We start from the raw sequence: 24903 nt of genomic DNA on the forward strand, positions 1-24903 counted from the left end.
TCATATAGGGATTGATGGAGCTAAATAAACGGACATTGTACTACCCATCTGTCATTCTCGCCTTGCTGGTGTGCTTTCATCTTTGGAACAAACTCTGCTTTGCCACATAGTTGGTTGCATTTTACTCCACATTTTTCCCTTCATTCCAGTACATCTTCTTCTTCATGCTACAATATACACAATTGCGAGACACCTGTTTTGTTGGCAAGACCAAGTTTTATAATCAGCAAATGTGTTTTTTAAGGGTATGCCTCTCTCTGTGAGCAGGGCTGCTACTAGAAATTTTGGGGCCCCATACTGGCAAAATTTTCGGTGCCCCCTTGAAACTCCGCCCAGGCTCCAAGTCAGCCCCGCCTCCAGGCTCCACCCCACGAACTGTCCACAGTCCCACCGCTCTCTCTTGGAAAATCTCCACTTCTCACCTATCACACATTAACAGTTCCCATCACCAGATCACACATATAGCCGGCAGCTTTTGTTTTGGCCAAAATATTTTTTAAGCCGCCACCATAACACGGTAGACACTTTTGGCCGGGCCCTACTCTGCTGTAACCTATTAAATATTTGTTAAAATATGCAATACAATTTAGGTATATTTTTATTTATTTTTCAATTTTTAAAATGACCTATAATACTACATACAAGGAACAAATACCACAGCACTATGACCAGATGACATATTACCACCACAGTGATCGAATAATATAAAATACAAGGAACAAATACCGCTACACCATGACCAGACCGCATATTACCACCAATGACTGAATACTACAATACTGATCAGTAATAAAAAAAAAACCCCACAATACTATCACCATCAGTGCCATTATGCACAGGAGATCTGTAATTAGTAAGCAGTGTCCGTGTACAGGTAATACAGTGATCACCGGTGACATTACACACAGGAGCTCTGTATATAATGTATAGGTAATACAGTGATCACTGGTGACATTGTACACAGGACCTCTGTATATAGTATACAGTGTATAGTGTCAGTGTATAGGTAACACTGACTCACCATTGACGTCTCTAGGTGAAGTCCTTCATCTTTCATCCAGCACAGACCGCCTTCACTTCATCCAGCCAGGACTCGTCTCTGCAGGAAATAAAACAGTTATCTTGAGTTCCGCTTGTAGAACACATTACTTAATTTTCCCAACTTCTACATTACACCACATGAAGAAGGTAACATAGTATCACTACACAGTAACAAGACCGCCCCCCCATTTAAAACAGTATACTCAAAAAATAAAATAAATACATCACTGCAATAATAATATCCCTTAATTAGCCCCTATGGTAATATTCGCCATCCTAGCCCTCGTGTGTCTCATTCCAGGCTCCAGCCATATGTTCTCCCATCCTGCCCTCATGAGTATCCATTCTGCCCCATATGATCTCCCCATCCTGCCCCATCTGTCTCCATCGTATCCATCCTGTCCCATCTGTCTCCAATCTTGCCCCATCTGTCTCCATTCTGCCCCATCTGTTTCCAATCCTGCCCCATCTGTGTCCAGCACTCTGCCCCATCTGTGTCCAGCACTCTGCCCCATCTGTGTCCAGCACTCTGCCCCATCTGTGTTCAGCACTCTGCCCCATCTGTGTCCAATCCTGCCCCATCTGTATCCAGCACTCTGCCCCATCTGTGTCCAATCCTGCCCCATCTGTGTCCAGCACTCTGCCCCATCTGTGTCCAGCACTCTGCCCCATCTGTGTCCAGCACTCTGCCCCATCTGTGTCCAGCACTCTGCCCCATCTGTGTCCAATCCTGCCCCATCTGTGTCAAGCACTCTGCCCCATCTGTGTCCAATCCTGCCCCATCTGTGTCCAGCACTCTGCCCCATCTGTGTCCAATCCTGCCCCATCTGTGTCCAGCACTCTGCCCCATCTGTGTCCAGCACTCTGCCCCATCTGTGTCCAGCACTCTGCCCCATCTGTGTACACTCCTGCCGCATCTGTGTCCAGCACTCTGCCCCATCTGTGTCCAATCCTGCCCCATCTGTGTCCAGCACTCTGCCCCATCTGTGTCCAGCACTCTGCCCCATCTGTGTCCAGCACTCTGCCCCATCTGTGTCCAATCCTGCCCCATCTGTGTCAAGCACTCTGCCCCATCTGTGTCCAATCCTGCCCCATCTGTGTCCAGCACTCTGCCCCATCTGTGTCCAATCCTGCCCCATCTGTGTCCAGCACTCTGCCCCATCTGTGTCCAGCACTCTGCCCCATCTGTGTCCAGCACTCTGCCCCATCTGTGTACACTCCTGCCGCATCTGTGTCCAGCACTCTGCCCCATCTGTGTTCAGCACTCTGCCCCATCTGTGTCCAATCCTGCCCCATCTGTATCCAGCACTCTGCCCCATCTGTGTCCAATCCTGCCCCATCTGTGTCCAGCACTCTGCCCCATCTGTGTCCAGCACTCTGCCCCATCTGTGTCCAGCACTCTGCCCCATCTGTGTCCAGCACTCTGCCCCATCTGTGTCCAATCCTGCCCCATCTGTGTCAAGCACTCTGCCCCATCTGTGTCCAATCCTGCCCCATCTGTGTCCAGCACTCTGCCCCATCTGTGTCCAATCCTGCCCCATCTGTGTCAAGCACTCTGCCCCATCTGTGTCCAATCCTGCCCCATCTGTGTCCAGCACTCTGCCCCATCTGTGTCCAATCCTGCCCCATCTGTGTCCAGCACTCTGCCCCATCTGTGTCCAGCACTCTGCCCCATCTGTGTCCAGCACTCTGCCCCATCTGTGTACACTCCTGCCGCATCTGTGTCCAGCACTCTGCCCCATCTGTGTTCAGCACTCTGCCCCATCTGTGTCCAATCCTGCCCCATCTGTATCCAGCACTCTGCCCCATCTGTGTCCAATCCTGCCCCATCTGTGTCCAGCACTCTGCCCCATCTGTGTCCAGCACTCTGCCCCATCTGTGTCCAGCACTCTGCCCCATCTGTGTCCAGCACTCTGCCCCATCTGTGTCCAATCCTGCCCCATCTGTGTCAAGCACTCTGCCCCATCTGTGTCCAATCCTGCCCCATCTGTGTCCAGCACTCTGCCCCATCTGTGTCCAATCCTGCCCCATCTGTGTCCAGCACTCTGCCCCATCTGTGTCCAGCACTCTGCCCCATCTGTGTCCAGCACTCTGCCCCATCTGTGTACACTCCTGCCGCATCTGTGTCCAGCACTCTGCCCCATCTGTGTCCAGCGCTCTGCCCCATCTGTGTCCAGCACTCTGCCCCATCTGTGTCCAATCCTGCCCCATCTGTGTCCAGCACTCTGCCCCATCTGTGTCCAATCCTGCCCCATCTGTGTCCAGCACTCTGCCCCATCTGTGTCCAGCGCTCTGCCCCATCTGTGTCCAGCACTCTGCCCCATCTGTGTCCAATCCTGCCGCATCTGTGTCCAGCACTCTGCCCCATCTGTGTCCAATCCTGCCCCATCTGTGTCCAGCACTCTGCCCCATCTGTGTCCAGCGCTCTGCCCCATCTGTGTCCAGCACTCTGCCCCATCTGTGTCCAATCCTGCCCCATCTGTGTCCAGCACTCTGCCCCATCTGTGTCCAGCGCTCTGCCCCATCTGTGTCCAGCACTCTGCCCCATCTGTGTCCAATCCTGCCCCATCTGTGTCCAGCACTCTGCCCCATCTGTGTCCAATCCTGCCCCATCTGTGTCCAGCACTCTGCCCCATCTGTGTCCAATCCTGCCCCATCTGTGTCCAGCACTCTGCCCCATCTGTGTCCAGCACTCTGCCCCATCTGTGTCCAGCACTCTGCCCCATCTGTGTCCAATTCTGACCCATCCGTGTCCAGCACTCTGCCCCATCTGTGTCCAGCATTCTGCCCCATCTGTGTCCAGCACTCTGCCCCATCTGTGTCCAATCCTGCCCCATCTGTGTCCAGCACTCTGCCCCATCTGTGTCCAATCCTGCCCCATCTGTGTCCAGCACTCTGCCCCATCTGTGTCCAGCACTCTGCCCCATCTGTGTCCAGCACTCTTCCCCATCTGTGTCCAGCACTCTGCCCCATCTGTGTCCAGCACTCTGCCCCATCTGTGTCCAGCACTCTTCCCCATCTGTGTCCAATCCTGCCCCATCTGTCCAGCACTCTGCCCCATCTGTGTCCAATCCTGCCCCATCTGTGTCCAGCACTCTGCCCCATCTGTGTCCAATCCTGCCCCATCTGTGTCCAGCACTCTGCCCCATCTGTTTCCAATCCTGCCTCATCTGCGTCCAGCACTCTGCCCCATCTGCATCCAGCACTCTGCCCCATCTGTGTCCAGCACTCTGCCCCATCTGTGTCCAGCACTCTGCCCCATCTGTGTCCAGCTTTCTGCCCCCCCCTGTGTCCAGCTTTCTGCCCTCCCCGTGTCCAGCTTTCTGCCCCCCCCTGTGTCCAGTTTTCTGCCCCCCCCTGTGTCCAGCTCTCTGCCCAGCTTTCTGCCCCCCCGTGTCCATCTTTCTGCCCCCCCTGTGTCCAGCTTTCCGCCCCCCCCCGTGTCCAGCTTTCTGCCCCCCCCTGTGTCCAGCTTTCTGCCCCCCCCCTGTGTTCAGCTCTCTGCCCCCCGTGTCCAGCTTTCTGCCCCCCCTGTGTCCAGCTTTCTGCCCCCCCCTGTGTCCAGCTTTACTGCCCCCCTGTGTCCAGCTTTCTGCTCAGCTTTCTGCCACCCCCTGTGTCCAGCTTTCTGCACCCCCTGTGTCCAGCTTTCTGCCCCCCCTGTGTCCAGCTTTCTGCCCCCCCCCCTGTGTCCAGCTCTCTGCCCAGCTTTCTGCCCCCCCCTGTGTCCAGCTTTCTGCCCAGCTTTCTGCCCCCCCCCCCCCTACCCCGGATGCTCTCAATAATAAAAAAAAAAAGTTCTGTTTACCTGCCGCGCTCCTGCTCTCTCCACGCAGCTGCAGCGTGCACTAGCCGGCGACTGACAATGACGTCAGACGCCGGCGACCTGCACGCTGCGGCTGGCGGCTGTTAACTATTGACGTGCGGGCGCGGGCCTGGGCCCGCACGTCAATAGCGTTAAACAGCTGTAGCGCCGGCCGCCGCTAAGGGCCCTGTTCAGCCTGCGGCTGCCGGTAGGGGCCCGGTGAGCAGGTAAGAGGGGGCCCGATGCGGGCCCCCTCTGCTCACCGGGCCCCATACGCCAGTCACGGCTGTAATGCCCTGATGGCGGCCCTGAATATACGGACCGTATTGTCTTACGCTGAGTGTGACTCCAGCCTTATAGTATTAGACGCTATCACCAAAAAATCTTATAAAATATAACCGGAATCCCATCACCTTGTAGAAATGTATTAATACAACTAAATGATGTATTTTCAGAATATTTTCTGATATGCCAGAATCTGAAGTCAGTAGAACTGGAAATTCACGTTGCCCCTTTATGGAAAATGTTTGGCCAACTAGAAAAAAAAAAGCTCCAACCAAACAGTTTTAAGTCTTGCTTGTACTGAAAATTTTAATAAAGCAGCTTGTATATTTTTCCCATTTTCCTTTGTTTCCCCATTTCTTGTCCAATATTGGTTGCATTGTGTAGTCACGTGACCATATTTTGGGTTATTAGAATTTGAATCTTTTTTTTTTTCATCTCATGCCATATTATGACATTGTTTTTGTGTACAGGTCACTTTTTGTATCTACTTCAATCAATTAAATAATCAAATTTGGAGCTTTTTTTTTTCAAGCAGAAATTGACCTGTTGTTTCTTTTTCCAAGTGTAAGAAAAAAGCAGCGTTTGCACTGTAGACGTGTATTCCCACATTAATCAGTAGAAGTGTATAAGAACAAGATCCTCACCAAAATTCATGTAAAAATAAATGTGTAAAATGGAAGTATTGACCTCTTTGGGTATGTCTACACGGGGGTTTTTTCTGCAAAGATTTTGAAATGGGTCCACTTCAAAAATCCACATTAAAAAAATTCCTAAATTTCTCATTGACTACATCCAATAATAAATGGAGCCATTCTAATATGGGTGTTAAAGGGTTTGTACCAGAGGCGTAGCTAGGGCTTTGGTTCAGGGGGGCGAAACTTCTGAGTGGGCCCCTAACCAGGTAACCTTGATTACACATCTCGGTGACGCACCCTAATACTGGAGGAGAACCTCAGCAGATGACCGCTCTGTTACTGAAGATAATTTCTATATAAAGACCAACATGGATATTACCGCCATATGGTCAGTGGTAGATACCGGCCCTACAGGACATATAACTGATCACAGCACAGTTACAGATAATGTCTTACTGCTGACGTCCTTCTGATGGAATCGTTCATTTTTCCCGTCTTTTCCATCTGGCCCAGACCGACAAGACAACTTCTTCCAGCCAGAGAATACAACAAAGACACGTTTCACTTCTCATATTCCAGCCCCATCACCATCTATTCCCAACCTGCACAAACTCCTCATCCTGCTGATACCCCAATACTGAGCCGCTGCTGCCATATGTGACCCTATTACTGCCCCTAATACCCCAATACTGAGCCGCTGCTGCCGTATGGGTCCTTATTACTGCCCCTGATATCCCAATACTGAGCCGCTGCTGCCGTATGTGTCCCTATTACTGCACCTGACACCCCAATACTGAGCCGCTGCTGCCGTATGGGTCCTTATTACTGCCCCTGATATCCCAATACTGAGCCGCTGCCGTATGTGTCCCTATTACTGCACCTGATACCCCAATACTGAGCCACTGCTGCCATATGTGTCCCTATTACTACACCTGATACCCCAATACTGAGCCGCTGCTGCCATATGTTTCCCTATCACTGCCCCTGATACCCCTATACTGAGCTGCTGCTGCCGTATGTGTCCCTATTACTGCCCCTGATACCCCAATACTGAGCAACTGCTGCAGTATGTGTCCCTATTACTGCCCCTGATACCCCAATACTGAGCCACTGCTGCCATATCTGTCCCTATCACTGCCCCTGATACCTCAATACTGAGCCGCTGCTGCCGTATGTGACCCTATTACTCCACCTGATACCCCAGTACTGAGCCGCTGCTGCCGTAAGGTGTTCCTATTACTGCACCTGATAACGCAATACTGAGCCGCTGCTGCCATATGTGACCCTATTACTGCACCTGATACCCCAATACTGAGCCGCTGTTGCCGTATGTGACCCTATTACTGCACCTGATACCCCAATACTGAGCCGCTGCTGCCGTATGTGACCCTATTACTCCACCTGATACCCCAATACTGAGCCGCTGCTGCCGTATGTGACCCTATTACTCCACCTGATACCCCAATACTGAGCCGCTGCTGACGTATGTGTCCCTATTACTCCACCTGATACCCCAATACTGAGCCGCTGCTGACGTATGTGTCCCTATTACTGCACCCGATACCCCAATACTGAGCTGCTGCTGCCGTATGTGACCCTATTACTCCACCTGATACCCCAATACTGAGCCGCTGCTGACGTATGTGTCCCTATTACTGCACCTGATACCCCAATACTGAGCCGCTGCTGCCGTATGTGTCCCTATTACTGCCCCTGATACCTCAATACTGAGCCGCTGCTGCCGTATGTGTCCCTATTACTGCCCCTGATACCCCAATACTGAGGCACTGCTGCTGTATGTGTCCCTATTCCTGCCCCTGGTACCCCAATACTGAGCCGCTGCTGCCGTATGTGACCCTATTACTGCACCTGATATCCCAATACTGAGCCGCTGCTGCCGTATGTGACCCTATTACTGCACCTGATACCCCAATACTGAGCCGCTGCTGCCGTATGTGTCCCTATTACTGCCCCTGATACCCCGATAATGAGCGCTGCTGCCGTAAGTGTCCCTATTACTGCACCTGATACCCCAATACTGAGCCGCTGCTGCCGTATGTGTCACTATTACTGCACCTGATACTCCAATACTGAGCCGCTGCTGCCATATGTGTCCCTATTACTCCACCTGATACCCCAATACTGAGCCGCTGCTGCCATATGTGTCCCTATTACTGCACCTGATACTCCAATACTGAGCCGCTGCTGCCGTATGTGTCCCTATTACTGTACCTGATACTCCAATACTGAGCCGCTGCTGCCATATGTGTCCCTATTACTGCACCTGATACCCCAATACTGAGCCGCTGCTGCCGTATGTGTCCCTATTACTGCACCTGATACTCCAATACTGAGCCGCTGCTGCCATATGTGTCCCTATTACTGCACCTGATACCCCAATACTGAGCCGCTGCTGCCGTATGTGTCCCTATTACTGCACCTGATACTCCAATACTGAGCCGCTGCTGCCATATGTGTCCCTATTACTGCACCTGATACCCCAATACTGAGCCGCTGCTGCCATATGTGTCCCTATTACTGCACCTGATACCCCAATACTGAGCCGCTGCTGCCATATGTGTCCCTATTACTGTACCTGATACTCCAATACTGAGCCGCTGCTGCCATATGTGTCCCTATTACTGCACCTGATACCCCAATACTGAGCCGCTGCTGCCGTATGTGTCCCTATTACTGCACCTGATACCCCAATACTGAGCCGCTGCTGCCGTATGTGTCCCTATTACTGCACCTGATACTCCAATACTGAGCCGCTGCTGCCATATGTGTCCCTATTACTGCACCTGATACCCCAATACTGAGCCGCTGCTGCCATATGTGTCCCTATTACTGCACCTGATACCCCAATACTGAGCCGCTGCTGCCGTATGTGTCCCTATTACTGCACCTGATACCCCAATACTGAGCCGCTGCTGCCGTATGTGTCCCTATTACTGCACCTGATACTCCAATACTGAGCCGCTGCTGCCATATGTGTCCCTATTACTGCACCTGATACCCCATTACTGAGCCGCTGCTGCCATATGTGTCCCTATTACTGCCCCTGATACCCCAATACTGAGCTGCTGCTGCCACATGTGTCCCTATTACTGCCCCTGATACCCCAATACTGAGCCGCTGCTGCCGTATGTGTCCCTATTACTGCACCTGCTGTGTGGTTCTCTGTGCCCTCTTAATTCTAAAGCACCCCTCTATAATATATTAGTGCCGGGTGCAAGTGCCCTAGAAAACAGTGCCCATATTTTGCCCCCTAGAAAGTAATATCGCCCTGTTTGCCCCTGTTATAGCCACAGTAACCTGAGTTCCCCTATAACAATAAGTGCCCAACTTACATTTAATAATGTCCCGAGTCACCCCCTGTACAGCTCCCCTATACACAGTATGATGATCTCTTATACACAGTATAATGCCCCCTCACTGTATAGTACCACCCACACAGTATACTGGCCCCTTAGTAGCCTCCAAACTGTTTGATGGCTCCAACAATGTATAATGACCCCCACAATGTAATCTCCATACTGTATGATGGCCCCCTAGATAGCCTCCATATACAGTAGCATAATGCACCAAATAGTCCACAATACAGTATAATGCACTCCCCATAGGCAGACTCTATAGCATAAGGCAGCCCCCATAGGCAGACACTGTAATAAGGCAGCACCCCCTTTAAGGCAGACCCTGTAATAAGGCAGTACCCTCATAGGCAGACTCTGTAGTGTAAGGCAGCACCCCCATAGGCAGACCCTGTAATAAGGCAGCACCTCCATAGTCAGACCCTGCAATTAGGCAGCCCCCATAGTTAGACCCTGTAATAAGGCAGCACCCCTATAGGCAGACCCTGTAATAAGGCAGCCCCCATAGTCAGACCCTGTAATAAGGCAGCACCCCTATAGGCAGACCCTGTAATAAGGCAGCCCCCCCATAGGCAAACCCTGTAATAAGGCAGCCCCCCCATAGGCAGACCCTGTAATTATAGGCAAAGTCGTGTGTCTAGTACTCACATTGGTGCCATATTGGATGTATTTTTGAACATTGACAAACTAGTGCAATAAAATTTGAGGTTTGTTCCTCAGAATGTACAAAAAAGATTCATAAGAGATAAAAAAAGAGCAAATTGTACATTTTCAAACTAATGTTGCAAAATGGTGGTATCAAACTACTCACTACCTCCCTAGATAAATACATTAGAGGGTATAATTTACAAAAAAAAAAAAACACATTTATGGGGGATTTCTGTTGCTCTTGAACCACACATGCTCTGCAAATATGACAATCTATTCTAAACAGAGCCAAATTTGTGTTCCAAAATTTACATTGTGCTCCTTCCATTCTGAGCTCTGATGTTTGTCCAAACAGAACTTTGTGACTAGATGTGGAGCATCGCTGTGGTCATAAAAAAATTGGTAACAAATTTTGGGGTCCACTTTTTGGTGTTATATCAGGCAACATTGTGAAATTCGGCGCTAAAGCAAAATTTTTGTAAGGAAAATGAACTTTTTCAATATGACGACCTGATGTTATCAAATTCCATGTCGTAACTGTGGGTTCAAAATGTTCAATATATCCCCGGATAAGATCCTTGAGGGGTGTAGTTTCCAAAAGGGGTCAGTTGTGGAGGGTTTCTGCTGTTTAGGCACCTTAGGGGCATTGCAAATGGGACATGGTGCCTGTCATCTTTCAGCCAAATTGGTGTTCCAAAATTCAAATATTGCTCCTGCCGTTTGTCCAGATAGAACTTTTATGCTCAATTTGTTTTTATTAATCAATATTGAGAATACAAAAAAGTAACATACGGCCAAATATATTATGATCAAATAAGTCACACAGGATTTAACAAAACTTGTAATGATAACAATATTCATGCGGAAAGATAAACAGGTCGCTCAACATTGCAGCTGCAAAAAAAAAAAACGGCCTTTCATATCAGCAAATGAAAGATTATTTTGAAAATTCCAACACAGAAGTTAGAAAGAGAAAGAAGGAAAGAGAAAAAAAAAAAAACAATAATTTAAAAAAATGTAGGGAGGGTTGGAGGATTAGAAGGGAGAAGAGGGATGAAAGAAAGGGGGGGTTAACAGGGAGAAGGGGTATGGAAAAAGGGAGGGAGGGAAAGATGAGGAAAATGAGGTGACAATCTTGAGGCAAGCACAAAGGACCAAGCCAGAAACACTTCATGTGAGAACGACCCATCTATTGGAATAGTTTATAAAAATCCACTGAGTCTTGAAACAGAATACAGTCGCTCCACAATCTCCTAAATATGTCACCGCGTCCAGAGCTTTCGGCTGTGAGTTCTTCCATCCTACAAATATTAACCATCTCGGCAAAACCATTCCGGCAATAGGGAAGTATGAGTTGTTTTCCAATGTCTTGGAATCGCTGACCGCGCTGCAGTTAAATAAAAAAGGAAAGTATTTTTCTTTTGGGAACCAAATTGAAGAGGGAAAAATAGAAAGAAGAGCAATCTTAGGGCTGAACTCCAAACTTCTACCCGTAACCAAAGAGTAATTTAAAAAAAAAAAAAACTTCTCCCAGAATGGCTTGATTCTACTGCAATCCCACCATATGTGTATCATATTACCTCTATCTCTCTCACATCGCCAACATGTGTCAGGATCAGATGGAAAAATAGCATGAAATTTTGAGGGATAATGAATTGGTGATGAGCGAATATACTCATTACTCGAGATTTCCCGAGCATGCTCGGGGGTCCTCCGAGTATTTTTAGTGCTCAGAGATTTAGTTTTTCTTGCCGCAGCTGAATGATTTACATCTGTTAGCCAGCATAAGTACATGTGGGGATTCCCTAGCAACCAGGCAACCCCCACATGTACTTATGCTGGCTAACAGATGTAAACCATTCAGCTGCGGCAAGAAAAACTAAATCTCCGAGCACTAAAAAATACTCGGAGGACCCCCGAGTATGCTCGAGAAATCTCGAGTAACGAGTATATTCGCTCATCACTAATAATGATACCATCTTGTAGTAATTTTATAGTTTTTTTTCCTGGGCAGGGCAAGCGATTGATAGTTTATGTGTAAAATAGAAATCCTTTCTCCCACTCTGACTGAGATAAAGATTCCCCAAGTTCCCGTTCCCATGCCCATTTTCCTCCCACATCCAAACCGAACTTTTAGACTAGATGTGTGGCATCGCTGCATTCGTAAGAAAGTGGGTAACAAATTGTCGAGTCCACTTTTTGGTGTTATCGCTGGCAAAAATGAAAAATTTGGGGCTAAACCAAGATTTTTGTAAAAAAATGAACTTTTTCAATAAGATGACCAAATGTTATCAAATTCTATGTCATAAATGTGGGTTTAAAATGCTCACTATACCCCTGGATAAAATCCTTAAGGGGTGTAGTTTCCAAAGTGGGGTTACTTGTGGGAGGTTTCCACTGTTTAGGCATATCAGGGGCTCTCCAAAACCGACACGATTCCAGCCAATTTTGCATTCAAAAAGTCAAATTTTGTGATCCATTTTCTCCTGTTACCCTTGTGAAAATAAAAAAATGGGTCTGAAGTGAAATTTTTGGGAAAAAAGTTAAATGTTCATTTGAGTGTGCAGAACAGTGGTGTCAGCTGATGGGGTTTACTGCTTATCAGTTGGCGCCTGCTGCAGCTAATAACAGTGAGAGCAGGAGCGGCTGACAGAAGTTTTTTTCCAGAGCATCCCAATACAATAATATAGCGGCAAAATTGCCGAAATTCCGCAAAATTAATGAACATGCTGCGTTTTTTTCTGTGATGCTTTTTTTTCCCAGCGCAAAAATGTGGAATTCCATTAAAAATAATGGGATGCGTTTAGTAAGTGTTTTTTAAGCTTTTCCTCAGCGAAAAAACTAAAAAAAATGCAACGTGGGCACACAGCCTAACTGTTCGGCCGGACCCAAACATCCAGGTGTGCACCCATCTCTAGTGCTGATGTAAAGTAAACATGTGGGAAATGTTATTTTTTTAACTATTTTGTGCGACACCACTCTCTGACTTAAGGGCATGAGAATTCAAAGTTTCAAAATTGCAAAATTTTCCAAATTTTCACTAAATTTCCTTTTTTTCACAAATAAATGCAAGTCATATCGAAGAAATTTTATCAGTAACATGAAGTACAATATGTCACGAAAAAAACATTCTCAGAATTACTGGGATCCTCTTTGAAGTGTTCCAGAGCTATTACCTCATAAAGTGATACTGCTGTTTTTTGTTCATTCTGCTTACCAAAAATCGTAATAAAAAGCGATAACAAAATAATGTCATGTGCCCTAAAATGGTACCAATAAAAATTGCAGAAATATATAAAAATTATAGCTCTAAGAATATGGTATTGCAACAACTTGATTTCCCTTACAAGCCCTGCCATGCACCCAAAATGTAGTTTTCACACATATGGGGTATCGGCGTACTCAGTAGCAATTGCACAACAAATTTTTAGGTTATTTTTTTTCCTGTTACCCATGTGAAAATAAAAAATTAGGGCTAAAGAAAAATTTTTTTTGTGGCATAAATGAAATGTTCATTTTTTCCTTCCACATTCCATTAATTCCTGTGAAGCACTTGAAAGGTTAATAAACTTTTTGAATGTGGTTTTGAGGAGTTTGAGGGGTGCGGTTTTAATAATGATGGTACTTTTTAGTATTTTCTGTCATATAGACCCCCCAAAGTCACTTCAAATGTGATGTGGTCCCTAAAAAATGGTTCTGTACATTTTGTTGTAGAAATAAGAAATTTCTGATCAACTTTTAACCCCTCTAACTTCCTGACAAAAAAAAAATTAGAAATTATGTTTAAAAAATTGTGCTGATGTAAACTAGACATGTGGTAAATGTTATTTATTGACTATTTTTTTGTGACATAACTGTCTGGTTTAAGGACACAAGAATTAGAATTTTTAAAATTGTGAAATTTTCTAAATTTTCATCAAATTTTCAATATTTTCACAAATAAGCACAAGTAATATTGAACAAATATTACCATGGCCATGAAGTACAATATGAGATCCGTTGAAGCATTCCAAAGTTATTACCTCATAAAGTGACACTGGTCAGATTTACAAAATGAAGCTCGGTCCTTAAAGTAGAAAGTGGCTCAGTCCTTAAGGGATTAATCAAGAGGCACCACTAACCAAATATCGCCATGAAAACGAAGAAGATCTCCAGACAAGTCAAGGACAAAGTTGTTGACAAGGACAAGTCAGGGTTTGGTTATTAAAAAAAAATATATCCCAATCTCAGATGATCCCCTAGACCACCATCAAATCTGTTATCATCAAATGGAAAGAACATGGTACCAAATCAAACCTGCCAAGAGAGGGCCGCCCATCAGAACTCTGAACCCGGGCAAGGAGGGCATTAATCAGAGAGGTAGCAAAGAGACCAAAAGATAAGCCTGAAGGAGCTGCAGAGTTCCCAAGCATGGAGACAGGCATATCTGTCAATACGACCACAATAAGCTGTACACTCCATAGAGGTGGCTTTTATGGAAGAGTAGGTAGAAAAAAAGCTTTTACTTATGCACAAAAATTGTAAGGCTCGTTTTGCCAAAATACATATGTGAGACTCCCCAAATGTATGGAGGAAGGTGCTGTGGTAAGATGTGACCAAAATTTAACTTTTTGTCCACAAAGGTAAACGCTATGTCTCGGGCGCCAAATTAACACAGATCATCTCCCCAAGAACACCATACCCACACTGAAAAATGGTGATGACAGCATCATGCTGTGGAATGTTTTTCAGCAGCAGGGATCGGGAAAATTGTCTGAGTTGAAGGGAAGATGGATGGTGCAAAATCCAGAGATATTCTTGAGCAAAACCTGTTACAGTCGGTCAGTGATTTCAGACTGGGACAGAGGTTCACCTTCCAACAAGGCAATGACCCAAACCATACTGCGAAAGCAACACTCGAGTGGTTTAAGGGGAAACTTGTAAATGTTTTGGAATGGCCTAGTCAAAACAAAGACCTTAATCCAATTGAGAATCTGTGGTCAGACTTGAAGATTGCTGTTCACCAGAGGAAACCATCCAACTTGATGGTGCTGGAGCAGTTTTGCCTTGAGGAATGGGCAAAAATTCCAGTGGCAAGATGTGGAAAGCGCATAAAGACTTATCCAAAGGGACTTGCAGCTGTAATTGCCTCAAATGAAGGCTCTACAAAGTACTGACTTTGGGGCGGTCAATAGTTATGAAGTGAAGTTTACAGCTATTTTGTCCTATTTTATTATATATATTATTATTATATATTTGTTGCTTACTATACAGTAAAAAGAAAACCAAATGTTCACAGTTGTAGGCATTTTCTTTACATGAACTGATGCAAACCCTCAAAAAAACTGTGAAATTCCAGGTTGTGAGGTACAAAAAACCCAAAAAATGTTAAGGGGGTGGGGGGTGAATATTTTTGCGAGCCACTGTAATTGTTAGCTAAAAATTCTGATTATGCACTCTCTCCGGCTGTCTGTCATAATAAAACTCCTCTTTACTACTACCTCCAAAGATCGGTCCTGTTTGCAGTTTGCGCTGGTCCTTCCAGCAGTAAGAACTTTAGAGTTAAAATCCTGGCACCACCCCATGACATGTCGCGGATGCGATAACGGCCAGGTGGTCTGCCGCTATAGATGGTGCTCCCCTGCTTCCTGACAATTTTTCCCTTATAAAATAAAGACCTCATACAATCACATCAGTGAAAAAAAAAAAGTTACGAGTTCTGAAATATGGAAGGGCAAAAACAAAAAAAATGGTGTCTGGATATTAAGGCATTTTGAGGTCTGTTCGTAAAAATAAATATGTCTCCGGTTTTATGCTTCCATATCTGAGGACAGAGCTGTATCAATTATTTGGATTCTTGCTTTAGTTTTAATAAAACAGTCTTATCAGCTTGAGCCTTGCTAGTATTCTCAATGATTTCCTGCTATGTAGTACTCCTCCATATCTATAAGCTCTGCCTTGCCAAACCTACCATAACTATTTGACAGTTTTTGGACTATGCAATGTATATATGCAGAAAACTGTCAATCAACATCAGCGGTGCGACTAGACTGAGTTCCTCACTGAGAAGACTAGAACATACACCTATGACCCCTCTAAGGTGTTAAAACCTTTAATGTCAATACTTACAGCCTATCATCTGCGATCCCTATACTGTATACTGTATATTCATATGTTTCTGTATAATATGATAACAGACTTGGATGTTAGATTTGGTTTGATTGTGACTAGAGATGATGAAGTCTGCCAAGATCAAATTATCCAAATAGCTTTTTTTTATAGTTATTCTCTTCGAATTGAATGCACCTTATTATGCTCTAGAGTGGGGGAGGTTTAGACCCCAGAGCTTAATAACTGTAGGAAAAAAAAATAATTCTTATGTCACTGCTCACCTGGCACTCTGTCCCCGCCGTTCAGGTCTCCACACCTCTTCTTTTCCCCAATCTTTTCAGCCTCATCACTCCAGTCCAAGAATTCTGGCTTGTCGATGCTTCGGACATTACTGCTCGCGGGGCCAGTACTTCCTTTTTCTGAGTTGCAAAAAAATCCACATTCTGGAGAACACAAACTTTCTTTTAGAATTCTATGACAATTACATTCCATTAGAATAAATTTGCTCATCTCTGATTGTGACTCCTTAGACATTGTTTGGCATCAAAATGTCCAAAGTGACCAGACAATGTCTGTGCGAGCTTTTGTATAAATCAGGTTTATTGAAGCAAATAAACAATACAAACAATAGTACAATGCTGAAACAATTGTTAAACTCAGCGGGTTACAGCCCGTAGATCGTATAAAAAGAGAGAGTCTCAGCAGGTATTAAATGTAGTTGGCCACTGCCAACGATAACACTTTCAAATTAGTAATGATATTCTTCACAGTTGAAACTAATAAGCAGCATCAAAGGCAATCAAGCATTACTAGCTATATTAATCCTTTGTATTAGTGTATAATGTCACTAGATATAAAAAGTAAGCAAAAGTAGAAAGAATTAAAGAAACGGAAAGAGGAGGAAAGAAAGAAGAGAAAAAAAAAAGAGGGGGGGGGAGGGAGAGGAGGGGAAAGGAAAGCGGGTGAAGGTAAGAGGGTACACTAGGTGTGAGGAGTGCGACACCCCTCCCGGACCGATCCCAAGCCCCACGTAGAGGAGAGAAGAACATTGAGTCATCAACATTGGCTCTAGGCCACAACAGCAAGTCTGAGGATATGGGTCACTACCGTTACACGAGCGCTCCCAGATCGGCTCCAGATATGAATTAGGACCTGGACAACCATGCATCCAATTCCGGGGTCTCCCTGAATATAATCCATGAAGCCCAAGTGTTAAAAAATTTCATCGAGTCCCCCATGGATTCACTTATCAATTGTTCCATTCTGAAAATGTTGTTAAGCTCCACAACAAAGTCGGAGCCTGAGGGGTAACGATCTTGCTTCCAGTATCTAGGAATTAAATTCCTGGCAGCCGTAAGAAAATGTCTGAGAAGACTCCTCTTAAAACCAGATATCGACATGTCACACAGAGACAAGAGGGCTAGTTCCACTGTGGGTTGTATTTTGCGAAAGGATAATTTGTTATGGAGATCGAAAACCAGCATCCAGAATTTCTTTATGGGTGGACATTCCCACCAGATATGGACATAAGTCCCTTTTTCTGATGAGCATCTCCAACAAGTATCCGGTATCACCGGGAACATGGTGTGAACCTGGCAGGGGCATCTATACCACCTCGACAGAACCTTGTAACTCCTCTCCTGTGATACGGCCGACAGCGAAGTCCTAAAGGTGAACAGCAAAATCGTATCCCTTTCCTCTTGGGATAATGAAATCCCCAAGTCACTCTCTCATCTTGAGAAAAATGTTGGGAAGTCATGTGTTGGAGTTTGACTCTCCTGGAAAAGATTATATAAGAGGGACACCTTACGAGACGGGGGCTCCTCCGCGAGACAGATTTTCTCGAAAGGGGTCAACACCCCCATGGACTTGTTGAGTTTAAATGATGTGCCTATGAAGCTCTTTAGTTGTTCGTAAAAGAACCAAGAGCCCTCAGGAGGTTCCCCCCCCCTGGTATACTTCGTATAGGGACTTAATACCTGTCTGATTTATGAAGTCAAATATAATGGGTTTTGAAGCTCTGTTTTTACTCAGGAAATTTTCCCTACGGAGTCCTGCGGGGAAGTGAGGATTGTCGTAGATTGGGGTTAGTGGACCCGGGGCTGTAGAAGTTATAGTATTTCTGCCACTCTGTCAAACAAGTAGAAGCATGTTTCTAGTCATGAATGGAAGGTTCGACCTCACCCCCCCCTCCTGTGTTCCACAATATCGTCTGAGGATCCCCGCCAACGAGATCGCCTTCCAAGCCCACCCATTTCTTGTTGTTACTGCTATGATATAGGTCTAATATGCAAGTACCTATTGAGGCACGACTATATACTAGGAAGTCTGGTAGGCCAATTCCCCCCTCCTCTTGGACCTGCTTAATACAAAGTGAGATATTCTTGATCTAGCATGAGACCAGACCAATCGGATGACCGCTTTCTTGAGTCGTGAGAAAAAGGACGTGGGAAGATATAATGGGATTGTCTGGAAATAATATAAAAGGCGAGGCAACAAGTCCATTTTAATTACATTAACTCTACCAAACCAGGACAGTTGTAATTTATGCCACTTCTCTAAGTCCAGCTCCGCTTTTTGCAACGCCTTTTTAAAGTTTGCATCGTACAAACCAGATGTTTTGGCTGTTATTCTAATCCCCAGATATGGAAGTGAATCAAAGCGCCAACCAAACGGGAAAGAGGCTCGAAGCCTACTCACCTCAGATGGTGGTAGGGATATATTTAATGCCATGGATTTATGGGAATTAATTTTAAAATTGCTTAGGTGACCGAATTTCGATAATTCTAGTATAATATTGGGTAAGCTAGTTATGGGGGAGGTAACATATAAGAGGATATCATCGGCAAAAAGCGCCAACTTGTGTTCCTCCGATCTTAATTTAACTCCTCTTATGGAGGGGTTATTGCGTATGGCGGTGGCCAGGTATTCCATTGACAGGATATACAGGAGAGGGGAAAGCGGGCACCCCTGCCTCGTACCATTTCGTATCTCGAACGCGTCCGAAAGGGTGCCATTCACCTTCACCTGGGCGTTGGGGGAGGTATACAAGGCCTTTATTCTGTGCATCATATTTTCTCCCAGACCAATCCCCGCCAGGGCCCGGAACAAAAACTCCCAGTGCACCCTGTCGAAGGCCTTCTCAGCATCGATCGACAGGATACACATGGGATCGCCCCCCTCCCGTCCCGCCCTGTCTATTAAAGAGATGGTCCTAATGGTATTGTCGCGCGCCTCTCTACCCGGGACAAAACCCACCTGGTCTTGGTTTATCACGTGTGGAAAGAGAGGGCTCAATCTATTTGCAATCATCTTCGCGTAGATTTTAATGTCTAAATTTATAAGAGATATCGGACGGTAATTATTACATAACGAGGGGTCTTTATCTGGTTTTGGTATGACCGTGATATGAGCGGCCAAAGCCTGAGGGGGAAAGGAACCACCCGAGGAGACTGAATTACACACTTCAAGAAAAATCGGGCTCAATAATGAGGAGAATGATTTATAAAAACCAGCTGAGTACCCGTCTGGACCTGGACTTTTCCCTTGTTTCAGACCTTTAATAGTTTCCAAGACCTCCTCCAGTGTGAATTCCCCCTCTAGGCCCTGAATCCTGTCCTCCGGTAGAAGGGGTATATTGTTTTGATGTAAATACGTATTGATTTTGTTATGGAGAGCGGATATGGACAGATCTTTGTAGTGGCCATCTATGTTGTATAAGTCTTTGTAGTAGTCACTGAAGCTCGAGATGATGTCTCTGGTACTATGTAACTTTTCCCCTTTCCCATTTTTAATGAAGGGGATAAATGTATTTGGGCCCCGTGGGTTAATGTATCTAGCCAAGATCTTGCCACTTTTGTTTCCATATTGGTAAAAGCGATTTCGGAGCCTTTCTCTGAGGTAGCGTGATTTTTGGTCCAGTAAGGCGAGCATCTTTTGCCTGGTTGTGGACAAGTGTGCGAATGTAACCTCGTTAAGATCTTTTTTGTGTTGTGTTTCTAATTTGTGAATTTGGTCTGAGAGTTTAATTATTTCTGCGACCCTCTCCCTCTTCAGACGTGCACCATGTGAAATAAGAACTCCCCGTATCACGCTTTTCAGGGCCTCCCACTTCATGGGAGAAGATGTGGTGTCCCCCCCATGGTCTGCTACGAAATTGGATATCGTCTTTTCTACATCGGTTTTGCATTGTGCGTCCTGGAGCAAGTTCTCGTTCAGGCGCCACGAAAAGCCCGATTTTGTATTAGAATGGAACAGAATTGAAAAAAATATCGGGGCATGGTCCGACCACAAAATCGAACCCACCTCTGCTTCCACTGGGAGATCCAGCAGGTTGTGTGATATAAAAAAGTAGTCAATTCTGCTGTAGGTGTTATGCACTTGTGAGAAAAAACTGTAGTCCTTTGTATCCGGGTGAAGTATCCTCCATATGTCAACTAATCTCATGTCGCGTATTTGTTTCCTAATCCGAGCAATTGAAGAAAGCGAGTATGAAGTCTTACCCGAAGAGACGTCTACCACCGGATTCATGGGAATGTTGAAATCGCCCCCCAGTATCACAGGAGAGGAGCCAGCAAATTCCCCGAGTCGCCTCCCACACTCCGCACTGAAGCTCTGCTGACCTTGATTCGGAAAATAGACATTAGCTAAGACCAATTGACGTGTATCACAGGAAATTTTTAAAAACACGTATCTACCATCTGGGTCTATAGAGGAACTCAGCACTTCAGGCACAAAGTTTTTATGAAAAGCTATAGAGAGTCTGTGCGAGCTTTTGTTATGTGTATGATTTCTGCAAATACTAAGAGATCTGTAGAACATGAATTTATTATACCTAATCATAATAGATAATATTGTATTACCTAATTGGATTTCAGACAGAACAAAGAAGTTCATCATTGTTTGGTTCCACCGCTGCCCATGCAGATATCCCAAGATTGCCGGGTTTTCAAATTGGTATCCTCCCACCTGCGCCCCCCATGGTATGTATGTGTGTGCTCACATTATTTCATACATTTCTCTTACATTTTTCAGTAGCAGAACAGCTACAAAAATTACACAAAAGCACATATTTAGCTAGAGCAGAAGAGCAGAGAAGACCCCACTCCATTCAGGACAGCTCAGAGAAACAGCTGAAAAGCACAACGGACGGCGGCTGCTGAGGTTTTTTTCATTGATTTTATCAAGTGGTACAAGATTTAGCAGAAAAAAATGATTCCTCAATTTTGCTGGTGAATGAGCCGTTCTACGAAATCTTGTGCCCATTCAACAGTTCATTTTAAAAAAACGCCGCATCTACCCGCCACAGCAGATTTTGGCCTCACCATGGCTGGCCTTAGCCTTAAAATAGTTTCCATTAAACACAAGGGTTTCCGAAAAGGATGTTGCACTAGTAAATACAAGGTCAAAACTCTATCAATATATTCAACACCTTGGGCCCCAACCCAATATATTAAATTAATGAGAGGGACAAAAGAGTATATTAAACCATATAAAACATTCTTTTATTAATAGAATTAAAAATTGTTTGAACAAAGTAGCACTACCAAAAATGCAGGACAAAATGTTGGGCGATAAAATGAAGGTATAGCCAAGAGAAATGCCAAATAATTGCACATAGAATAATGATAAATACCTGTGCTACATATTATTAACACATAGTGTGGTAAGTTACCTAATGGTTAATGCTTGTGCAGGTATAAAGCAATAAATGCAGGAAGGATACTAATACGCCAGTGCAATGAAAAGAGGGTATGCATAACAATTCAAGATCTCCATCTGATGTGAGAGACTCGCGTGAGTTTCTCGCCTCACACTTTGTAGTATGTTATATTTTTTTTATATGATTTCAACACTCCAATTAATTAATACAAATGATAGAGATATATATATATATATATATATATATATATATATATATATATGTATTTTCCAATGGAGTCCACAGAAAGCTAATTGAAAACTTGTCCAGCCACATGTTAATTGTCCAAATGGTCAATCTAAGCAAAGTGAATGTAAATGACCCAGCAATTTACATTTTGAGTACACTTTACATTTATCTATTTGGCCTGAAGGCTTCAGTACACATACCATGACAAGGCCTCAGATAACAGGGTATAGATCAAAATCCTTTAACATATAAAGAGACACAGACAGAGACACAGACAGATTTGGATGAGCAAGGACACAGATTGCCTTGCGCAGGCGTGTACTACGGAGGACATAGAATGAACTTCAATCCAATATTGCGGCCAGCATGCAGCCAGCGGGTAAGGAAAGGGTGAATCAAACATCCAAAAGCTCCGCCCATATGACTGAAAACGGTCCCGACAAATTCAGGTGATAGGTTCCCTTTAAAAGGGCTGTTCACTGCTGATTGTTGTCCTCACTTTACTGATTCCTTAGTAGCTTTTCATATTAGTCATAATTACTATGCTAGTGAACCCAATTGTTTCAATAGGTAGAGCCAAGTGATTTGATGATCGTAGGTTCAAGTCACTTAAGGGGGCTAACAAAGTACAGTGAAAAGTGGAAAAAAAAAGTTTTTCAAAATGTAAAAATAAAGAAAAGTTAAAATCATGCCCTATTTTCCCCCCATTAAAAATAAAGGAGTAAAAATTAAAAATACACATGTTTAGTATTGTTACTTCCATAAAAGTCCAATCTATAGATATTTAAAATGAATTAACCTGATCAATAAACGACCAAAATGGTATAAATAAAAAAAAACATTGGCTCAAGGAGCATTTAACAAGCCCTTATGTAGCCCTATTGACCAAAAATTTAAAATGTCACAGGTCTTGGAAAATGGCTACACAAGTAACATTGTTTTGTTTGTTTGTTTTTTACAAATTTCCAATTTTTGTAACTTTTAATTAAGAAAAAAAAACTATGTATGTTTGGTCTCTCAGTAATTTTACTGACCTGGAGAATCATACTGCCAGGTTGTTTTTACCGCCAGGTTGTTTTTACCGTATAGTGAACATGGAAAATAAAATGAAAAACTAAAAACAATTTTGGAATTTCCCTTTTTTTTTGCAATTTTGACGCACTTGGAATTTTTCTTCCTGCTTTCCAGTGCATCACATGATAAAATTAATGGCGTCATTCAAAAGTTCAGTCTCCCAAAACAAACAAGCCCTCATATGGCTATATGAACAAAAAAATGAAAGAAAAGATATATGGCTTTTACAGAAGAGGGGATGAAAATGCAAAAATGGAAAATATTCATGTTGAGAATGGGTTAAATAGTTAAAAGCGTGCACATAATCAGTCAGGTTAAATATATGTCATGTACAATGTATACTAACTGCCAAATTACTCTCTAAGCAAAATGCATATAAACTGCAGTGCACATGGTGATCAAGCTCTGAGGGAACAGTTGGGTGCAGGAAGAAAATGAAGTTCTATTCCTCCTGCAGCTGCTCGCTTCCAGTCTAGTAAACGTCACCTGCGGCTGTGAAAAGTCAGCGCACGTCGTATTCACTATTTCTGCTTCTTGAGTGACATCTTACACATCATGCGCTGCAGATCAGGACATGAGTGAAGGATCAGGGTTGGTGATTACAGTGCGCTCACTGTGTAGAGAGCACTGACTGCTCACTGTCCCAAGCAAAGCCTACTTGACTAAATCTGAAAAACTTTTTAAACTGAATGTTCGCCAAAAAGCACACAAAATCCCACAGACCTTCTAATTGCACATAGTAGACTTCCTGGACTCAAGGAAAACCACAAGTAACAGCATGCTAAAACCAGAGGCACATGGACAGGAGAACCCTACAATATTCCCACCATAGAAATGATCAGTGTCTCATCACTTGTATGAGGAAGGTCCAGACATTACCTGCTGCACTTCTGAGCGCCAACTCCATGCATTTCTTCATTACTGTAAGAAATCCGTATTCTGGAAAACACAAATTTTTGTAAAATTCAATGATAATTCAATTCTAATGGAATAAATTTGCTCATCTGATTGTGATTTTGTAGACCTGGTTTGGCATTAAAATATTGAGTGACTACACAATTTCCATACAAGCTCCTTCTGTGCTTTTATGTGTGATTTCTGTAAATACTAACGGATCTGATCTGTATAACATGCATTTATTATACCTACTTATCATAGTTATCATTGTATTAATTGGATTACAGGTAGGAGGAATTCCGACACCAATATTGCCAAGTTTCCCCCCGCCTCCGCCCCCCATGGTATGTATATTTGTGCTCACATTGTTTGATACATTTCTATCACATTTTCCAGTAGCAGGACAGCTACTAAAATAACACAAAAAGTGACATATTGATCTAGAGAGGAAGAAGCAGAGAAGACCCCACTCCATTCAGAACAGGTCAGAGAATCGGCTCCATAGTGGGTCTCTAATCAACATCTATGAGGGCTCCTAAGGGTAAGACCAAACTGAGCGGCATCAGTGCACCCGCAAAACAGCTGAAAAGCACAACAGTGGCTGCTGAGGTTTTTTTTTCATTCATTTCATCAAAGGGCATAAGATTTAGCGTAAAAAAATATTCCTCGATTTTGCTGGTGAATGAGCCGTTCTGCAAAATGTTGTGCCCCTTCAACAATTCATTTTAAAAAATGCCGCAGCTATCGGCTACAGCAGATTTTGACCTCACCATGACTATCCTTAGCCTTAAAATGGTTTCCAATTTGGGTAAGGGCCAGCTGTGCCAAGGCCTGTGGGAGCCACCCTTCTCCTCGCTATCATGGAGAATGGTATGGACTGTGATATGTTTTGGGATTCCCGGGTACTGGGCTCCGAGCCTCTGATAGCGAGGGACACTAAATGTGAGGTTTCTTGGTTTTGCAATGTTTTCTTTCTCTAATCTGTGTTGGAATGAAAGATCTTTTTGTACCACCCAGGAGATGACGTCCCCAGTTCTCACACTGTATTTATAAAAACTACAGCAACAGAACTGCCCTAGGTCATATCTGTATAAATTATTTTATCACCACTGAATGTTTGCAAAAATGTAAAACCCAACAGATTTCCAAAATGCACAGGCGTAG

The 24903-nt window shown here is 44.4% G+C and overlaps 1 protein-coding gene across 4 annotated transcripts in view; it reads left to right on the plus strand.

Moving 5' to 3' along the window:
• PARP4 (poly(ADP-ribose) polymerase family member 4) overlaps positions 1 to 24903 on the plus strand; it is a 352799-nt gene that overhangs the window by 247392 nt on the left and 80504 nt on the right. For all 4 annotated transcript variants that reach the window (XM_069759088.1, XM_069759086.1, XM_069759089.1 and 1 more), the window contains 2 exons: positions 20756 to 20860; positions 24027 to 24083. In XM_069759088.1, the coding sequence (XP_069615189.1) occupies positions 20756 to 20860; positions 24027 to 24083 (162 nt within the window). The remainder of the gene's footprint in view (positions 1 to 20755; positions 20861 to 24026; positions 24084 to 24903) is intronic.

The sequence above is a fragment of the Ranitomeya imitator genome, chromosome 3 (assembly GCF_032444005.1).
Source record: "Ranitomeya imitator isolate aRanImi1 chromosome 3, aRanImi1.pri, whole genome shotgun sequence".
In the NCBI taxonomy this organism is placed as follows: domain Eukaryota; kingdom Metazoa; phylum Chordata; class Amphibia; order Anura; family Dendrobatidae; genus Ranitomeya; species Ranitomeya imitator.